Source organism: Aythya ferina, assembly GCF_964211825.1.
Source record: "Aythya ferina genome assembly, chromosome: 5".
Taxonomy (NCBI): domain Eukaryota; kingdom Metazoa; phylum Chordata; class Aves; order Anseriformes; family Anatidae; genus Aythya; species Aythya ferina.
This window is the reverse complement of record NC_140301.1, coordinates 34,340,858-34,360,708: the sequence shown is the minus strand read 5'-3', so window position 1 is coordinate 34,360,708 and position 19,851 is coordinate 34,340,858. Positions and strand designations below refer to the sequence as shown.

The 19,851-nt window shown below is 38.9% G+C and overlaps 1 protein-coding gene and 1 long non-coding RNA gene across 3 annotated transcripts in view; both read right to left on the bottom strand.

Annotated features, from left to right (window-relative positions):
- LOC311437158 overlaps positions 1-6,109 on the bottom strand; it is a 46,347-nt gene extending 40,238 nt beyond the window's left edge. Inside the window, exon 1 of the long non-coding RNA XR_014693331.1 lies at positions 5,975-6,109. This is a non-coding gene — a long non-coding RNA (uncharacterized lncRNA). The remainder of the gene's footprint in view (positions 1-5,974) is intronic.
- An 8,557-nt stretch (positions 6,110-14,666) lies between these two features.
- Positions 14,667-19,851, bottom strand: part of GALC (galactosylceramidase) — a 40,556-nt gene continuing 35,371 nt past the window's right edge. For both annotated transcript variants that reach the window (XM_084520068.1, XM_084520067.1), the window contains exons 16-17: positions 19,137-19,213; positions 14,667-17,267 (exon numbers count right to left, since the gene is read on the bottom strand). In XM_084520068.1, the coding sequence (XP_084376194.1) occupies positions 17,124-17,267; positions 19,137-19,213 (221 nt within the window). In that variant the 3' untranslated portion in view covers positions 14,667-17,123. The remainder of the gene's footprint in view (positions 17,268-19,136; positions 19,214-19,851) is intronic.

The window sequence follows — 19,851 nt, the reverse complement described above, 5'->3', positions numbered from 1 at the left end:
AGATCGATGGACAAATGCATAGAGAAAATAGGGCCTATTGACAGATTAGTCATGAAGAGTAGTGATTAGAATTCATTAAATAAGTATTTTCAGTTTACCAGCTTTAACCATCACACCACAACAGATGCTGGATTTCAGAAAACAGGCCTCAGTAGTCTAAGCACAATGTTTTTGAAGTATTTGAGTGCCTATGAACTACCAGTTTGAGTCCAGGCATTAGCACAACTATTTTTGCCTTTATGGAAGATAGGCTGCATATTTCAGGGATTTTACTGAATGCAGATAAGACTTAGAAAGCCGTCTTCCTTGCCTGGATATTAGCAATCATGTATTAGCTTCTGATTAAAGGAAAAGAATTAGTCAACAATGTCCTTTACCAAACTTCTGAAGTCCTCTGCACAAATGTGCTATGCATGATTCATATCTTTCTGTTCATTGCAAAGCTGTGGAGAGTGGCTTTTTATTTTATACATACCGCATATCTCTGTTTCTACACAGTCCTTGTGACAGTTTAATCTGAAAGTTTAGTGCAGACCATGAAAACAGACATGCGAGCTGTAGGTTCTGTCTTTACATTCCATTTACCACACTATACCATAACTAACGTCACTAACACAGAGAAACTGTCTTTCTTATGTGGATTGAAAGACAACCTATAAACCACATTCAGTTGAAATCTAAAATACAGCCCACAGTCAAAACAAAGGGCACACTCAAGTTATGAGGATCAGGACAAGGGGGCAGGATGAGAGTGGAGCCCCTAGCCCCCTCCCTGACATACCAGGGTGGAGTTCTCCAGTCTCTACAAATAACTTTTATTTCAAAGACTGTTGTGGCTGCATGTCTTCCAGAGAGATCGCAGCAGGGCATGACAATAGGGTGCTTGTCACATCCAAGGGTGGGACATCCAGATTAAAGAGAGAGAGGCTGTCTGCACCAATTCATTGAAGCACAGTGGGGTAGATGGTGCTGACCATACCCTTAACTACACAAAATATGCCTGGTCAAACAGTATCAGAAGGAGTAGAATTCATTACAGGACACCAACTGTGAGACTAGAAAGGCACTATCACCAATGTTACAGTCATAAATCTTTACCTGAATCCTGCCATAAGGTATTGATGCTTAAGTATCAATCTGATGAGATTGTGTTCTGTGCATATGTTATGAGACAGCACTCACAACCTGGAATTGATTCAGAGAAAAATGACTGTGTGAAATACACAGTCTAAGTTCAGCCTGGATCTTTCTTGCAATAAACATTTGCTTATGGATCCTTTAAAAAAATTTAATAAAAAAAAAAAAAAAGAAGAAGAAGAAAAAAAAAAAAAAAAAGAGCTGAGCAAATCATTTGGCAAAGGAAATGGCTAGGAGGGAAGTACTTTTTCAACACACTGATATCCCAAAAACAATACAGATTTATAGTACTGTGGGAATGTTGAAATTCTTTTCATATATTTACAGTGCTGATACCTTGTGTTTTATCTTCTAAGGATGTGATGACCAAATGCCACAAGGCCTCCCCAGAAACATAGCATACACCTAACAAACACATAAATAAACCAACATTTCTTTGGCATTTATTGACTTCCTAGAGGCTCATGGAATATGAAAAACAGGCCTCTGGAATTTGAAGCAGTGCTGTCTAAAGTGGTTGAAAGGCAAAAATCAGGACTTTGTGTGTAGTCTGAATCACAGGGAATACAAGAAGCTGAAAGTGTAAGGAGAAGAAACAGGTACTGAGCATGTTCTGAAGTCAGAGATGATATGCGTATCAATCTTTTATCCACAAAACTCATCAGTTAAATCTAACCTGTCAGATTGAGCTAGAATCAGTGTTTAACATTGGTAGTCCATAAAGGAATCTAGAATTTAGCGCTCAGCACAGTTCAGGATGATTTCTCATGTCACAGTGCCTTTGCCGAGATTTCCCCTTTGTCCTCTGTATGGGGATATGGATAGTACTAGAATAATTCAGTGCAGAAACAGGAAAAATAGTTTTACCTCTCCCAACATACCTACATTCTTTTCTTCATTTACACCCACCAAACTGTCAGTGGAAAATGGCAAATGAATTTTATCATTATTCAGATATTTATTCTTTCTACAAGATGCTTTGAATTGTGGTCTATGAAGATAATCAGTTTGGACAAGAAGAAACGTATGGATGAGGATTACATGAAGCAGAAATAGTGTAATTGTTGATAGGTGGTCAAATGCTGTGAACACCATAAAATCTGTGCTTTTTCAAATGTATTGTGGCTGTAAGCAACACACTGAATTGCAGAACTATAAATGCAAATACTTTATATGTCTGTGTATATAAAGGAAAGAAGCAGAATCTAGAAACAATAGAATAGCTCAAACTCCAATTCAGCTACCATGCTTGCAGAGCTTGATTTACAGTTTTTAATAGTGTGTCTTCTCTTTGCTGGAGCTGTCTTAAGCATCATTAAATTACTAAAATTTGTTGCAAGCTAAGAACATACATATGTTTTTACAATGCCTCAGCTCACATAGCATAACTCATCTGACAGCTATTGTAAACCACCATAAGATGAATCTGAATCAAGTGAACTCTCATGTATCACACACACACAAAATAGCAAATAATTTCAACATCAGAGAAAAACAGACTACCAGCTTCATTTTCAGGACTAAATCAGAGAGAACAAAGGTCTGAATCTTTTTCGTTTTTTCAAATCCAGAACCATCAACCTGGCTGCCAGACTGTGTTGCTCTGCATTCTGAACTCTTCTGTCCTTTCCTTGAAAAATCCTGATAAGCTCTGGAATGATAATATATATTTTTAAAATCAGCAAAAGGGAGGTCTGTAAAATACGCATAGAAAGCACTGAAGTCAAGCCTTGAAGTTATCTGTTCTGGTGCTTTTGGTTGAACCCAAGACAGGGAAACTTGCCAGATGAAGCGGATTCAAAAAGGGACAATACTGGAAAAGACTCTTCTTCTGAAGGTCTTATGTTCATCAAGCAACAAATCCAGGAAAGGTATTAGACCTCTTATCTAACTTTTGCACATTTTTTTGTGAACATAATAGATCTAGTGTTGCCTTCCAGTCTGCATTCCCCTAGAGTTAAAGTCCTGATCTATGTATAATCATTAGAAGCTAAAAGAAAGAAGCAAGCAAAGCTACAATTTTGCTACAGATGATCAATTCTTTTTCTTCATAACCATGAAGAAAAGTGTCATGAACTTTCTCTCCTTTCCTCTCCCATTCCAGCCAGATGCACAGGTGACAGATACCTTGTGCTGTGGTCAAGAGGATGCTACAGCAATGAGATGGCCTTGAAAATTGCCAAACTGTTTTTTTTCTCTGCTGTTTTAAAGGTAATTTTGAACACATCACAAGGAAAACATTGCTATTCCACCAGGTGTTTGAGCCATCATTTTTAAGTGCCATCATTTGTATGTGAAAAGCTGGTTTTCATTTCCTCATCTGTCTCATTTTTTCCACAAAACTGTCTGCCCTGAGAGAATCTAGGAAGAAATCAAAACCATGTTGTTATTGTTCTCTACAAGTGAAATTTTTCCTCAGAATTTTCCAAGATTAATTTGTTTCCCACACCAAAGAAAGACCTTTTGGCACAGGATGGGATTCTATTTTTCCAAGACAGTTACAAAAAAGTTGAACAAATGAAATATGAAAAAGATGCCCTATCATTCATCCAAATAAAGTTATATATTTAGCCATACTCTGCACAACAGATAAATGCCTCTTACATCTTGGCCACTATTCTTTGACTGTAATAAAAGCAGGACCCATAGTCCAGAGCTAGGCGCAAACCATTTTTGCATGCATAGCGACTGATCTTTTATTTCTCAGTTGTTGGATTGCTGTTTCCTAACTACAATCCAAGTTTTAATATTCTAGTTCTCCAGGGTAAACTCCATTACATGATGCTGACTTTCTATCATGAAAACTATTATTTCAAAGGGCAGGAGGAATGTGTGTGTAATTTTAAAGGTCAATTTTTAAGGGTATGAAATTCTTCCATTTCTTGTCAGAATGATAACCATACTTTTTCATTTGCAGCAGCATTTTTATGAATGGATTGCAAGACTAGAAAAATGAAGTCATCCCATTGGCATAAGATTTTACAGACAGGGAATCACATACAAAAACTCACATCAGTGGCAAAAGACTACAAATCTTGACTCCAGGACTAGTGTCAAGACTAGATAATTCTTCAGCAATTAACAAACATCCCAATTTCAGTTACACAGGGAGTTCTTATCTCCCATAACAGAACTTTACCAATGGACTGACACTTTTTTGTTTGGCCTATGACTCCACAGGAGTATTAGCAGTAGTAAAAGCCAGTAGCAGATTAAGGTGGTAGTATTTTATTCTGTAGGTCTGAAGGTGAAGTTCTACCTCCTAAACTTAATCATCTGAGTAGCCTTCCTGTCTTTTCAACAAGAGAATAATAAGGACAGACTGCACAAATGAAGCCTTAACCAGAAATACTCACTAATCTGACCTGCTGAAGGACTAACTATCCAGAGCTCCATCTGAAGGTCACCCAAATTCCCTGCCTTCACTTTCTCTGGGAGTTAGGTCTATTCACTCACTTAAACCTTTTTTTAAATAATGGAGGGTTGCTCCTCAGTTAGGTATTCCCAGGCATCCTGCCTTATTCTCTTATTTTTGGACACTGGCACGAGCGCTCCATTTGATGTGGTATTTTCCACATAAAGCTCTCAGGAGAAGACTGTGCTCTGCTGAGCGTTATGTATGGCTCCCTGAGGCATTGAATTATAGCTCAGTTCTGTTAATAGAACTCCTCGTTATTAACTTCACTGCTCTGCGCTATATATTACACTATGAAGCAGCCCAAGCGCCCACCAGCACCGGAGCACTGGGGCCAAACAGGTGGTTTGTCATTAAGAAGGGAAAAACCAGAAACAGCAGAACTTGCCAATGACCAGGAAGAGTGGATTTACAACAGCAGATCATCCAGGCTCTTCCTTCTCTCTCAGGAGCTAAAAGCTCTGTTTTAAGTAAATTCCCCCATCAAATAATCCAGAAGGAATGTCTCAAAATGATTCAAAACATTGCTAACATGCTTCCAAGCTGCATCCACACAAAACACAGTCACCACAAGCAGCATCCTGCTATTTTACTGGCTGAGACAGGGCCACATAACTCAGCTGCTCCAGAGACACTTGTAAATAACTACTGTCCTCTACAGGCCATATGATACCTTGGGATGTCTCTTCCACTATCTTGTACATTCTTTACTTTTATCTTAGTGCATTTTTTTGGTAAGCAGCTTGACTTCAAAGTATTGTGAAAGAAAAGGAAAGCCTATTAAGGTTTAATGATCGTATTTTAGTCTCTTAACACCTCATGGAAAGGTTGCACAGGAAGCTAAAATTATACTAAGGAAAGGCAAAATGAAAACCTGAAATCCTTCTAAAGATCACATTCTGTCAGAGCAAACAATAAGGAAAAGAGACACGACTCAAGACTGCACAGAGCGTCTAAGGAGCTATAAAATTAACCAATAAAAAAAAAAAAAAAAAAAAAAAAAAAAAAAAAAAACACTGAAAATATTAAGGTCATAAACCACTAAGCCAAATTTCTGTTGTTCTTCAAAGACAGCTATCTCTTTCATTAGGCAGAGGGGCATGACACTCCCACAGAAAACATTATCTTCCTCCTCCACAGAAACTCATATGAAATGCTGGACATAAGAGCCACTTAAGACAAACAAGCACCAAGTTCCCAACCTTTTGTCTTCCGCTGCCACAACACAAACAACACATAACCCTTTAGAAAAGCAAACCTTGTGGATGACTTGCATAAAAGCAGGCCAGAAGAACAGCCCCCACTTCAGTTTTGCATGTCCTCTGGGTATTGCTGTAATCTTCACCAAAATCAAAAACATTTCTCATTTTGCCTTCCAGGGAGCAAGACAAAACAATACTTTTCCATGTCAGAATCTTGTACCATGGATTTAAATTCCACAAACTGCTTCTGTTTCCTGGGCCTCTGTCTGGGTAGGCCTCTCCTGGGGCAATGCAAAGGGCACAGAGAGAACCAGTGAGCTCACAGCCAAGGATTTCCTGAGCAAGGTGTTACCGGTGGATCTGGGCCAACATGGCCCACACTTGTGTTCAGTGTTGAGTGGTCACAAATGTGGCCACAGACGTGTCCCTTTGAGGGACAGGAAAGGACATTACCTCAGGAAGTCTCAAGGGAAAGCAGATTTCTGACTATTAACCTAGGCACGTAAAGCTTTTGAAAAGCTGGCATGAGGGAGTGAATTGCTTTCCCGGTAATCACTGCTCATTTACCTCTCCCGTATTTCTGATTATGCTGTTCAGAGACACTTGGTAATAGCAAAACCCATCCTCCCTTTCTGCATTCACACTGTTGACCCTTTGATTTTATAAGTTTCTTGATCACCCCAAAGTCAGACAGTTCTAGTTTCTGTTATAAATGAAGTCTCAACTCAATCTGAATTTAGTAATATTTATACTTATATAAAAGGTATAAAAGGTATAAAAGGCAAGTAAACAGTGCTGGGTGTGCAGGGAGTCTACGCTCCACCAACATGCACACACGAACATCAAACATTCTAAATATATAGAATATCGCTTTTACATACTAAACGCAAGTACACCTATACATTTATACACTCAGAAAAGGTAACAAACAATCCTTTAAGTTCCATGACTTAACAGTCTCCATTTTCCATTCCTTTTCTTGATTACAAACAAGTCTCCATTTTCCATTCCTTTTCAACAATATGTCTTTTGAACAATATTATCAAGCAACTCGGTCTTCAGGCCTTATGTATCCCGTTCTTCCCAGATCGAAGAAAAGCATATCCATCTCCTTCTCAAGGCCAATAAGCCTGGGTCAAAAGGCACGTCCAGGTCAACAGGGGGCGTAACAGCAAAAGCCTCCGATGGCTGTAGCAGCAGAGGGGCCAATGGCATAGCAGTCGGATCAGTAAAGGAGCCTGCAGCTCCCTCACTGTCTTGCAAACCATGCATTTGTGATTGTGGCTCCACACAGCTCTTTAAGACCTCAGAGACTGCTCGCCAGGTGCCGAGCAATCCCACTGCAACCTTGTCATTTTTAGTTGCAGAGTCCCACACCTTGACCTCAGTTTGGTCCCATATTTCAGGATCATAAGCTGTCTGATTGTTAGTAAGGAGAATAAGCTGTAAGGTTACCAGGACAGTCTTTGTTCCTAAGAACGTATGATTCCCCATAATGCGCAACTGCCAGCAACTGTCAGTTGTGTGCACAGGTCCGCTTCTCTCAGCTCGAGCTTCTTCCCAGCTCCGGTGCGCCTATTTCCAGCAACTTTCTGTATGAGCTTCTCTGAGCAGTTTGCCGAATTTGGCCGAACCCATCTTCATGAGGCAATCAAAGTGCCATTTCCGTCCTGGTCTCCATTCTGCCAGCCTGTTCCTCTTCACTTCTTTTTTCTGCTTCTTTATTGATGATGTAACTTCATCCTGTTCCCTTTTTTTTATCTTGATGGCAGGCTCCCCTCTTATACCCTTCTCTCCACAGCAGTTCTTTTCAAAACAACTTTTCATTGGTCAAACAACTTCGAATATAACAACAACAGCAAACACCCAGCAACTTCCATGCCTTAAGGGCTGGAGAACAAGAAACCGGAGACTGCATGGAGTCTCCTGAATCACCCTTCTTATATCCCTCTAAGCTCTTTTACATTCCTGATGGCCTCATCGTTAAGAGTCTAATGTTACCACCAACCACGGGGCTTTCCAACCCCCATGGCCACACTCCCAAATCTTTATTAATATCAACCATTTTCTCGACACGAATTACCACTCCATATATAACATTTCCACCCTGCTCTTTGTATCCTCCCTTCACACAAGCTTACAGGGCCTCTGCATTTCCCTGTCTCCAGACTACTTTGAACTAAGAACCGCCTTCTTCAAGGCTAATTTCTCAGCCTGTGCAAACATGCTTCTTTTTTTCCTCTCAAAGTGTTTCTGCAGCTGCCTATTGATTTGGTATTTTAAAATTAAAGCAGAAGATAGGAGCTCCACACTTCAGGAAACCTCAAATTGACAGGAAATAGCAATCTTACAGCTGTATGCTGTAGAAAGCTCTTTATATGCCATTCTCATCCATTGACACATCTTGTCTGTTGTTTACTGCTGTGATCCCATCCGTGCCGACATGCAGCTTTCCTGTACAGCCTCAGTTGGGTACCTAAAGCTGCACACAACAGTACATGGATGCAGGTTGCTGGGGTTACCTCCCAAAATCAGGGTTTGGCATGTAAAATTCTTTTAGTATATGAGCTGTAACAGCTTAATCATGGGAGAAGTGCAAACTCACTGTGCACTAAAAATAACCAATGCAGGTCCTTTCAAAACATGAACACACAAATTAAAGATTACTGAGAGTCACACAAAAGCTATGTTACTGGCAGCAATGGGACATTTGGGGCTTTTTCCTGTTTTAATGATTTTGATCCATACAAACCACTGTAAGGTAATAGATGCTTTACAAAGTGTTTGTTTTTATAGGTTAATCTGCTTAGACCAGATGCAAAATTATTAAAAGAAGAATTAGTATTCCTTGTAAGGGATGCCATGGGTTTTGTGCACAGGCCATCCACAGTCTCAACGTTATCTTCTCGAATAAAGCTGCCTTCGTTCTCTTTTCATGGCTCAGAGAGGCTGGCCCTGAACCCAGCAAGACAGCTTTCTTCCTTATACTTACACTGCCATCTAGTGCCTCTGGCACAAAACGCAAGCTACTCTCCACGAACTTGTCACAAAAGATAAAAAGTCTAAGGTTCATGTCAAGCCTCAATTTTTCATTTGGAAACCAATCTTTGTGATACCGCTATAGATTTTTCTGAGTACAGATCAGACTTGCTGTAATGAGGTTTCTTTTTTTCTTTTTTTTTTTTTTTTTTTTTTCTTTTTTCGATGTAGCCTGAAGTATGAGCTCACTCTTCTGTCTTGGCTGTGTGGTGTTTTCAAATCTTGTGTTAGCCACACTCAGTGAACCAGAATGACATTGCTGTTTATATGTTTTTGGTTAGGACTCAGAGACTTTTCCATAGGGAATTAGGTCTCAGGAGGAAAAGGAGTAGTTATAGTTAAGCAACTGTGTGAACAGTGTTCATTAACTTCAGGAACACATTAAAAATAGGTGAGCACAGATGCAGAAAGTAGACTAGGCCTTTAGTTTTCCTCATACCATTCTGCTCTTTTGCTGGGTAAGAATTACATCAATTTTCTCCATGAAAAGGGGGACCTGTATTTCTGAGGGCATTTCATGGACCCTGTTTTGTTTTTTTTTGTTTTGTTTTGTTTTTTTTTTTAGATGTATTAACACAACTCCTCCTACCTTGTTAAGTCATTATAGGCATGCAGAAACCATGGATGCTTTCCTTGTGTATTTCTTTGTTAAATGTGGCCTTTTCCATCCTATCCTACTCGTCTCCGTTATACTGGGTCTACTAGGCTAAACAGTCTGTGAAGCACAGCACGTTGCCATATCTTCTCTGGAAGAATCCTTGCAGGCAGTGTCAGCTGTGGTGCTGTGCCTACACTTCAGCTCACCAATTTCATCACTTCTGTCTGCTGTTCTTTACTGAGTCTGTTGGACAAAGAAACCCCAGGACACCAACATACTGACAGTACATGGTATCAATGGAATACCCTTCCAAAAACTGTGAAAGACCCCATTATATGATTATCATTAGAAGCAGAGCATGATCAGTGTCCCAAGCACTGCAGCTGACATTAATAATAAAGTAGTGTCTTCAGTGACATATTCAAAAGGAAATAAGGAACCATACCCAGTCCCTCACCATCAGTAATGCAGAGCAGACAACAGCCAAGCAGAAGCACATCAGCCAAGTGGCTTGCTCTCAGAGAGAGGCCTGCACTGCCACTTTATGGGTTACACTTTCAATAGGAGGAGACACTGAGCTTCTAATCAGTTCATTTCCCTTGTAACACATTTATTCTTTGTAGGAAGGCAGTTAACACAGCAGCTGCATTTCAGTTCTATTAAGCAAGAATGCGTTGTGCCACTATATCCCCCAATTGTTCCAATTTTCTACTAAGGAAACTGGGGCATGAAGTGAATGCAGGACACACCATGTTAGCAATAAATACAAACACTATATTACCCGAGACATGCTGTTTAGATCCGCAAAGTGCCCATATTCATACTGGCTTGCACAGGCACTTTGAACAGCAGTTGGAGTTCGGTATCCTTTGACTGGAATGCTCCAGATTTCCATCTACCACTCATTTTAAGTGTTAGTAAATTTAATAAATATTATTAAAAAATCCAGGACTGCCTGGGACTGTACACAGTGCTCCCGAATCACTTAAAAGGAAAACTGTACATATTGAAAAATCAATACAGCTTCATCAATAAAATTCATGATATTCTACTCTCAGAGCACTGCCCCAACTAAAATTGAGCCAAGTAAGGAATCTCCAGATTGTCAAAAACATAGGGCATGCAAAAATCATTTCTATCTGCAGTAGAGAGCACTGGTGATATTTACATGGTGCTGAGTTCCTTGCAGGATTAAAGAACTGGGATGTGATGCAGTCCATATTCTTTTGAAACAGGCAGGCACAGGGAGAGAAAGTCATTCCAGTTAGTCAATGCACGGCTGACACCTCACAGGGAATAAAATAACCATCATCACATTTATAGTCAGCTCATACCTTAGTGGAATCCAAATCCAAAGCTGTAATCAGGTTTTGATGTAATAAAAGAAAACCAACACCCTTTCTGCATCAGGCTTGAGGGGGGGGAGGGTGTGTGAACGTTTTGGTGGTAAAAAGGGATGATAAACAGAAACATGGACTAAAAGGAAAGAAAATCCTTCAGACTATTAACATTCTAATATGCAACTGTAGAAGAACAGCAAAAATCTTGCCTGACTTCTAGGAGGTTGAGAAGCGCAAAGACGGAAGAAACAATCATCATCTACCATTCCCAGCTCACCAGCAACACAATAAATGTTGGACACATTTTGCAACACCAACCTTGCTTTTACCATAAATTGGGAAGAAAAACTAATCTCCCTCTATTCCTTACACAGAACAGAAAATGAACAACTGTTTGTTTAAAATCAATGGTAGAATAACCACCAACAGAAATATAAATGGGAAATCTCCCACCCTTTTGTCTCAGCACTCAAAGGAAGGCCCAAATACATACAGAAGGGAGAAATACTGTTTGGAGAGCAGATCAACAAGGCCTTCTCAGAGCCCTCCTCCTGAAAGGGACTTGCCCTGCTGTACTGAGTGAATTCCCTATAATGCTGGCAAAACAGTTTTTAGGATAAAATATCAGCTGAACAGCAAGAAAAACCTAAAGTTGAACCATTAAGTGGCAATCTTGGACCAAATAGGAAATAGGGAGCTTATGCCAAAGACATTGTGCAACCCTATGCAGCTTTATAGATCTCTGTGTGGAGATGTTATTGTGCACCTCAGCTCAGCACAAAACCTGCCCCGTCTCTTGCAGTGAATTTATTTATTGCTCCCACTACAAGAGCAATCACATTAGAAGAGAACATGGACATCCTTAATAGGATTTGCTGTTTGTCATTGCTGCATGCTCTTTCAAATGACTCAAGTAACTCTGTGTAATCAGGCTATGAGGCTATATAGCTGCTCCTCAGAGATCTCAGAACAATCTCAGAACAGCTGACGCACATGAAGCCTCCCAACACCTTGGAAGGAACACTGCAGTAAAAGCAAAACACTCACTTCTTTCTTACAGCTCTGCTGTTATGCTAATAGAGAGAATAGACCTGCATCCAGGAGGAACAGAACTTCTGAATCCATCCAGGATTCATAATTACAGACACCCATTTCATCAGCACAACCTGTTGCCAAATTTTATTGCAAAAATAAATAAAGTAAGAGCTTTTAATGAAAAAAAAAAAAAAAAAAAAAAAGGCAGCATGAAGATTGAAGTTGCAAGACCTAGTGTTCTTGGAAAACAGTAGTATTAGTGTGTATTAGTGTCTAATAAGATTCGCATTTTGCTTTTTTTTTTTTTTTTTTTTAATGAGAAACAGCAAGGAATCTAACTACTTCCCAGTATGAACTGAACAAAGAAAATCAAATTAAACCTGGACTGATCTTTGCTTTTCCTCATGCTGTTTGGGAACACGTGCAGAGCTTGGTTTCTTTAAAATAATCATTTAGGTGGTCATTTCTCCATCTTAGTCCAAAGGTTCCCAGACTAATGCTGCACTGTGTTAGTCTGGTGTACTGGGTTTGTATTTCCTCTTGCTGTATTTCCTCTTGCTGGTCCTAGAGTTTGCATTGCACCAAGACAGCCTGTGCTACAGTTCTACAGCTTGAGATGCATCCATAAGCACAGTAAAACAAAAGTGACTTTTCCTGATCTTAAGTGAAGTTTTAACACTCAGCTAGTTACACTGAATACCATGGTTTAAAAAAAATAAATAAATTTCACCATTGTAATGCTTTTGTAGGTTACTTTTTTTAGCCCTACTCCAGCAGGGCTAGGGAGGTGATCGTCCCCCTGTACTCGGCTCTGGTGAGGCCGCACCTCGAGTACTGTGTTCAGTTTTGGGCCCCTTGCTACAAGAAGGACATGGAGGTGCTTGAGCGTGTCCAGAGAAGGGCGAAAAAGCTGGTGAGGGGCCTGGAGAACAAGTCCTACGAGGAGCGGCTGAGGGAGCTGGGCTTGTTCAACCTGGAGAAAAGGAGGCTCAGGGGCAACCATATTGCTCTTTACATATACCTTAAAGGAGGCTGCAGCAAGGTGGGTGTTGGTCTGTTCTCCCACGTGCCTGGTGACAGGACGAGGGGGAATGGGCTTAAGTTGAGCCAGGGGAGTTTTAGGTTAGATGTTAGGAAGAACTTCTTCACTGAAAGGGTTGTGAGGCATTGGAACAGGCTGCCCAGGGAAGTGGTGGAGTCACCATCCCTGGAAGTCTTTAAAAGACGTTTAGATGTAGAGCTTAGGGATATGGTTTAGTGGGGACTGTTAGTGTTAGGTTAGAGGTTGGACTCAATGATCTTGAGGTCTCTTCCAACCTAGAAAGTCTGTGATTCTGTGATTTTGTCAGCACTTCAGAGATATAACTAAGTTTAGCCTGTGGTGTACAGAAGTAGAGAGCAGGTTTAATGCACTAATCGCTAAGTTACTTTGGCCCCTGACAAAATTGGCGTTCAGGTTCTTTAACTGTTTCTAACCTCATCCAAATACAGTTCCTCAGAGACAGAAAGTCCTCTTTAATGTTGTCTTAGTCACTATGAAAACCAGAGTCAGTTGTAGTTACCTGCTTTTTTGTGTTTATGCTTATGAGGGAGGTTCCCCATCATCCACCAACTGCAGATTCAAATATTTATTTTTTTTTTTTAATTTGGCCTCAAAGGAGGTTGTAGGAGGGCGAGGGTCAGTCTCTTCTCCCAAGCAACAGGACAGGAAGAAATGGCCTCAAGTTGCACTGGAAGAAGTTTAGGGTGGATATTGGGAATAAGTTCTTCACTGAAAGCGTTGTGAGGCATTGGAACAGAATGCACATGGAAGTGAAGTCACCATGCCTGTAGGTATTCAAAAGATGTGTAGATGGGGTGGTTAGGGTCGTGGCTTAGTGGTAGAGTTGGTAATGCTAGATTAACAGACTTGATTATCTCAGAAGTCTTTTCCAACCTAAATGATTCTATGAAATTAACACTGTCAGCTTCAAATCTACTCACAGTAAGTGTGTGCAACTTTTTTTTTTTTCTTAAATGAGTCCTAGAAACAAGAGATTTTAGAAGACTGATTGCAGTGGCTTGCATATTGCCAAATATGGCTGGAGGATGGTAAGGAGAAGCAAAATGGACACAAAACGAGATGCAAACAAGTTTTGCAGAACTTTGAAAATGCCACAAACTTTGGTCATAGCAGGTAACCTCAAAGTTGCATGGCAAAGAATAAGAGACTGAATCAATTTTGATGCGGTGTTGTGTAACTGAAATGGTAGCCTGCAATTAGGTTTTCCTACAGGAGAGACTGCACACTTGTTACTGACACTAGCTATTGGAAGACAGTATTTTCCATAGCAATTCATATCTACTGGCATGATTGCCTGGAAAACATGACTAGCTCAATGGAATTGTCCTCCCCTTTTAAAGTTGAACTCTTAAGTTAAAGGAAGTGGAGGGGTGGGGATGGCACAGAGCTGGAATTGAAGTTAAATTAAAAAGAAAATTCAAGGTAAAGAAGCCTCATTTAAACTTTAAAATATACCTGCACAGCACTGTCTACTTCTATACCTATAAAGAGACTTCCAGCTAAAGTTCACAATGCCTTAGTACTCAGCAGTTTTGCATGAACGGCCCTTAAATTCAATTTAATTCCCTTAACTAAATGAAAAAAAATCAGCAGAAAAAATCCACACAACAGACATAAGGAAAAATGTATATTGAGCACTATAAGTAAGTCCTGATGTATATGGATTTTGAGGTTATTTGTTAATGAGGAATGTTTGGCTATTCAGTATCAGAAAAACTGTTCCAACCAAATTAACCTAATGCCAAGCATCTTTACCAGGAATTACAATGAAAAACCTGTCAGCTTCCTTACTGGAGGATACCAAGACCCATTTACAGAAGCATTCTGCACAAATAAAGGGTTTTTAAGTGCTTTATTTGTCCATTTGGAATGATTAGTATTTATAATCAACAACATAAATCTACCCCTCAATGAAAGACCTGACAGCTTGTTATTACCAAGCATATTACAGCCTGCTGAAGGGTGAAGAATTACAGACATAAGGATGAATAACATTATATCACCATTAAATCACTTACTCTGTTCATAACAGTTTAATCCTCTAACATTAATAAATTAAGATTAGAAAAAATAATCAACATTTCCAGTGACAAAATACACTGTGTTTAGTACACAAAATAACAACAGTAGTTTATTACACTAGTGCATTAAAAGGTACTAAAAAATGGACAACTCCTTTGGAATAACTTCTTCGTTGCTAATCTTACATAAACATTGCCTGCAGCCCACACAAGATTTTCCTATTAGGGAAATCTGTCACAAGTAAAATAAGTTTATTCTACTAACTTTTTCTCTTGTATTCGTTATTATTTGAATATAAGGACCTAAAATTAGATTCCTTCATGTCTGGAGTTCCCAGTGACATCCCCTCTTAAATCAAGCAAGTAATGAGCAGATTTGCATCCACACTTCAACCACTAGAATGAAACTAAAGTAGAAAACAGTTTTTTTTATTTTTCAACCCATTTAAAGAAACAATATTTGGAAGCCTTCTACAAGAATTTCAAACTTCAGTGCTTTAGACCATTGTTTAAGGTTACTTGCACATATGAAATTTGCGCTTATGAATGATTCATAACCAGCTGTATAATTCTTACAAAACTAAAAAATTTCATCTCCACTTACTAGAGATGAAATTGGGGCCCCTTCCTTCTTCAAAACCTGACTTGGAAGAAAAACTTCTAAAAAAAATTATAGTAATAATTTCTATTGCATTAACTCTATCTTAGGTGACAGCTTTGAAGACCAAAGTCAATGCTTACCGGAAACAGCCTTCAAAATAGAATGGATCCAAGTAACATTCGGCATAAATTGAAGTATATTGCAAATCTGTTTCTCAAAAGAATCTCCAAGATTCTCAAAGTCACTGCCTGCTTCAGATAGCCTTATTCAGATACAAGTGGCCTATCATGTTTGCAGAAGTACTTGCTTGCCAATTAAATAAGATGTGAATGTGAAAAGCAGACACAGGAGGCATGTTTTGTTATGGCAACAGAGATTTTCATTCTAAATAATGAACAGAAAACTTCACAAGCCAGCTGATGAAAATCCCATTCACTAGCTCATTATAGTCACAATGATTTTTTTCCTGTAGCACAGTAACTTGGAAAAAAAATGTGAAATATCAAAAAGAGTCCCTCCTTTCAGACTGCATTTCTGATCCTTCAGAATCTTACTCCCTGATGCATCGAAGTTTAAAAACAGACACTTGTGTCAACACCAGTGCCTGACACACTAGGCAATTCTGTCTGTATCTACCTGCTGTCACTTACCTTATGAACAGGTTGCAAAGTCTTATGGGCAAGGATGTTTTTTTCCCTGTTACCTTTAATGCAAGTACATGATAGTATCCATACCTCCTCTGTGCTAGAATAATATAATCAACTCCATAACATATTGTTATACTTGAATTATTTTATGTTCTAAGCTTTAGATCATCACAAATGAGAGATGGATGCCAAGGCTTCTAGGAACAAAAAGACATTTTTCGATATATGACCTGACATTGAATGCCAGCATCCAGGATTCTGGATTTTTATTCTTTGCAGCAGGCAAACAAAAACACAAAGCTTTCAATAACGAACTGCAAACTACAGTATCTTCTAATCTATTTCAATCCTTTCATTGGACAAAGGAGGTAGTTGAGAAATAAGGCATATCCTGCATTGCCTGTTCACTTTGTACGGCACATTTCCATTCCACTGAAAACACGATATATTTTAAGGCTGGCAGTGTAAGTTGGAAGAAGTAATAAAATACATTTGGAGTATTTATTGTAATGTCTAGCCTCAGACTGTAGTAGAAACACAGGCAAAGCATCTTTTTTCTTAACACAGAAAATTACATTCTTCATCTAAATGAAATCTGAAAATGATAAACCTACAACAGTATGGGGCCACTGGCATTTAATTCTTCAAGAGTGAAAGGAATGGACACAATCATGTTAGTGTTAAAAATGCAGCTTTAAAAGCCTTGATCATATACGAACTTCCAAAGTTATCTTAAAATGAGCTGGAAAGTTAAGATCTTGTTATTCAAAGGATTTAAATCCACAAAGTTGTTTTCATTGTTACCTTGAACTAAAGTTCACCCCCAGAAATCTAAGAGCAAAAATCCCATAGCAACCAGGGGATAAAGTTAGTCATGTTTATAACTAGTCAAGTAAACTTTTAACAAATAGGATGAGGATTCAGGTTCTTTTCCATCAGATCAATCACAGTGTTGTCCCCAAAGTTTAAGCTGTCTCTTCTTCAAAGAAAGATGAGAACTGCATTCTCCAAATGCAAAAGCCACCTCAGCTAGCTTCAACATGAAAGTTGTCAAACTGAGCAAACTCAAATGAGCGAGTTCCAATAGCAGCCCATCCGTTACTTGGTTTAGAAATGGTGACATTCTCCCAGAGTGGATAACCATTTAACAGCCCTGAGGCAGAAGCGCCCTGTCAGAAAACAGAAAGAAAGTTAGCTTTGTAAAATCCAGCAATCAAATGTGTTGACACTGAGACAGCCTGTAAGGAAGATGAGACAAGCCTGAAAGGTGTCAGGTGAACTCTCAACTCCGTTTCACACATTTTCCACGTGGAGGTACTTCTAAATAATCACATAGAACCATACAGTGCTTATCAGCTCTGTGAAACACATCTAATGCCTTTACAGTTCATATATAGAAGGTTCATCTTTCCCCAACTCGCAGCTTGCAAACTCACCGCAGAATCTCAAAGGTACACTGGTTTTCTTCTTGTGTTGGTGTCATATTCCCTTAAAACAGCCAGCTGTTTTGAAGGGCTTAGCAAAGCTAGAGCTACCTGGAACTACAAAGCAGTTCTTTTGTGGATATAATACACCTGGCATTGACTCTGCACAATTAGGCAAAAAGTCAAAAGAAGAAAAGAATGATGCATTTTAGTCATTAAGTTTAAAGGAGGGAATTAGAGAACTTTCAAGTATAATGTTACCATTAAAATTAAGAACAGTTTCAGTAAAAGTTAAATTTTAACTTGCCAATAACTTGTTAACTTGCACTAACTTGTTAGAAAAAAAAATAAAAAGCATTCTATTTTACCTGTATTTCTTAATCTGAGGGATAATTACAGACACAGGTAAAACCAAAGAATACTTTCTAAAAAGCAATATGAGAGCTCTCACACAATCAATATTGAGGCCTCTACAATTCTGTTATTGCCTCAAAGGCATGTTTAGCACAAAATATTTTAACAGCGCAGATGGAAGTCTGTAGCATCGTAATTTTAAGATTAACAAATGTCATTGTTTTGTGCTTTACATAGTTTACTCTCATCTTTAGTACCACATTCAGGTTAGTAAGCACCTTAGTCTATTTTACAGATAGCAGTCACTGTCATAAATGTGGGTGTACAAAAACAAAACTAAATTACTTCTATTTCAATGAATGTCTCAGATAAGAGCATCTCTTTGTCTCCCAGTACAAAAGAATAAAAGGGAAAAAAAAAGCTTCTAACACTCACTGACATTTTAGCATGAGAGAAAGACTTAACACTGAATCTCAAAGACAGTTTGTTTCTGTACAAGATATCCTCAACTAGGATTTACACTTCCTCATTATTTCAGGCCACATGCAGTTGTGAAGGTTATATTAGGCAAGGGAATTAGGCACTCAGCAGAGGAGCTTAGAGCCTTTGAGTTACTTGCAACAACATCAATTCCAGCTAATTGCACAGGTATATTTTAAATAAAGTTTGATATCAGTTTTCTCACCAAGTAACTATGGTCAAAAAGGTAAACACACACACCAAAAAAACAAACATACTTTAGACAGGCTTCTAATCAACTGCAGACCATTTTTACTGCAAAATACCCATGCTTCCTCAGTACAGGAAAGAAGAATAGCTGCTCAACCAAGTTCCCCAGTTCCAAGCCCTTAGGAGGCACCACCTATGAGGACTTGGCACTCAAAGAGAATTGATGGGAATCAGATTCATAAAGCAGACTAGTTTAGTAGAGTCTTTAGAACAGGAAGTCAGGTCATGATCCTTTCATTAGATTAAGCAAAGTATTTGCCTCTAGCCATCCTATCACCAGCTTTCAACTCATGATTCTGGTTCTCTTCTATGCCCTCTCCAGTTTCTCAAGACCTCTCTAAAAATATATGCAGCAGAATGAGGTATAGTATTTCAACATTGGTTTAAAGTAACAAATAGAGATATTTTTGTTGCTTTATATAAGTAATCTAATGCAAACAGTCTCTCAGCAGAGGAGCATAGTTTTGTCTAAGCCATTTAGTATTGGAATTTTCATTGCTGATTTTCTAGCTTTTTAGCCCATGTCCTTACCTGGATGTTGAGTGTAAGTGTGTGCCATGCATTGGCCCGGACACCAGAAAGTCCCTTCATTAATACTTCTTCTCCAGCTGTAAGAACATGCTTAAGGTTAGCAAAGTGCTATTTCACCCTTTTGCCAAGACAAATATCAAACTAGCAAAAAAGAAAACCTCATTTTCAGAGATGTTCAGGACCAAAAATCTAAAAATTTCATTTGCAGCATGGAGGGCTTAATATATAACCTAGACTCTGTACTGTCTGTGCATTCCCCCATTTTGGCAAGACCTTTTCTCTTCTGAAACCTCCAGTGCTATTTGGCCTGAAATACAGACTCCCTCTACTCAGAATACAGGTTGACAAAGTATGAGAGTAATTATTGCTCTATTTGTTCTACAGATCTCCTTGTTTACATACTAGAACTTTATGAATTCAGAGGATTTGAGATGCCACATCATATTGCGGAGTTCTAGGCCAAAATTTAAACTAAGAAGAAATCGGGCATGATTGACACCTGGTTAAGAGACCTTAGAAAAAAACAAACCTAAGCACAAGAAGTAGAATCTTCGATTATTCAACAGACAGTTTTAGCTGCAAGTTAATTTAATATTCAGGCTCCCTTCCAGAAAAATATAAAAATCGCTGAAAATAGATGTGGAGAAAAAGTTATACGGCCTAATAAGTGTCCCCATCTGAAATAATTAGGTCATTAATCAAAATCCCCTCAACT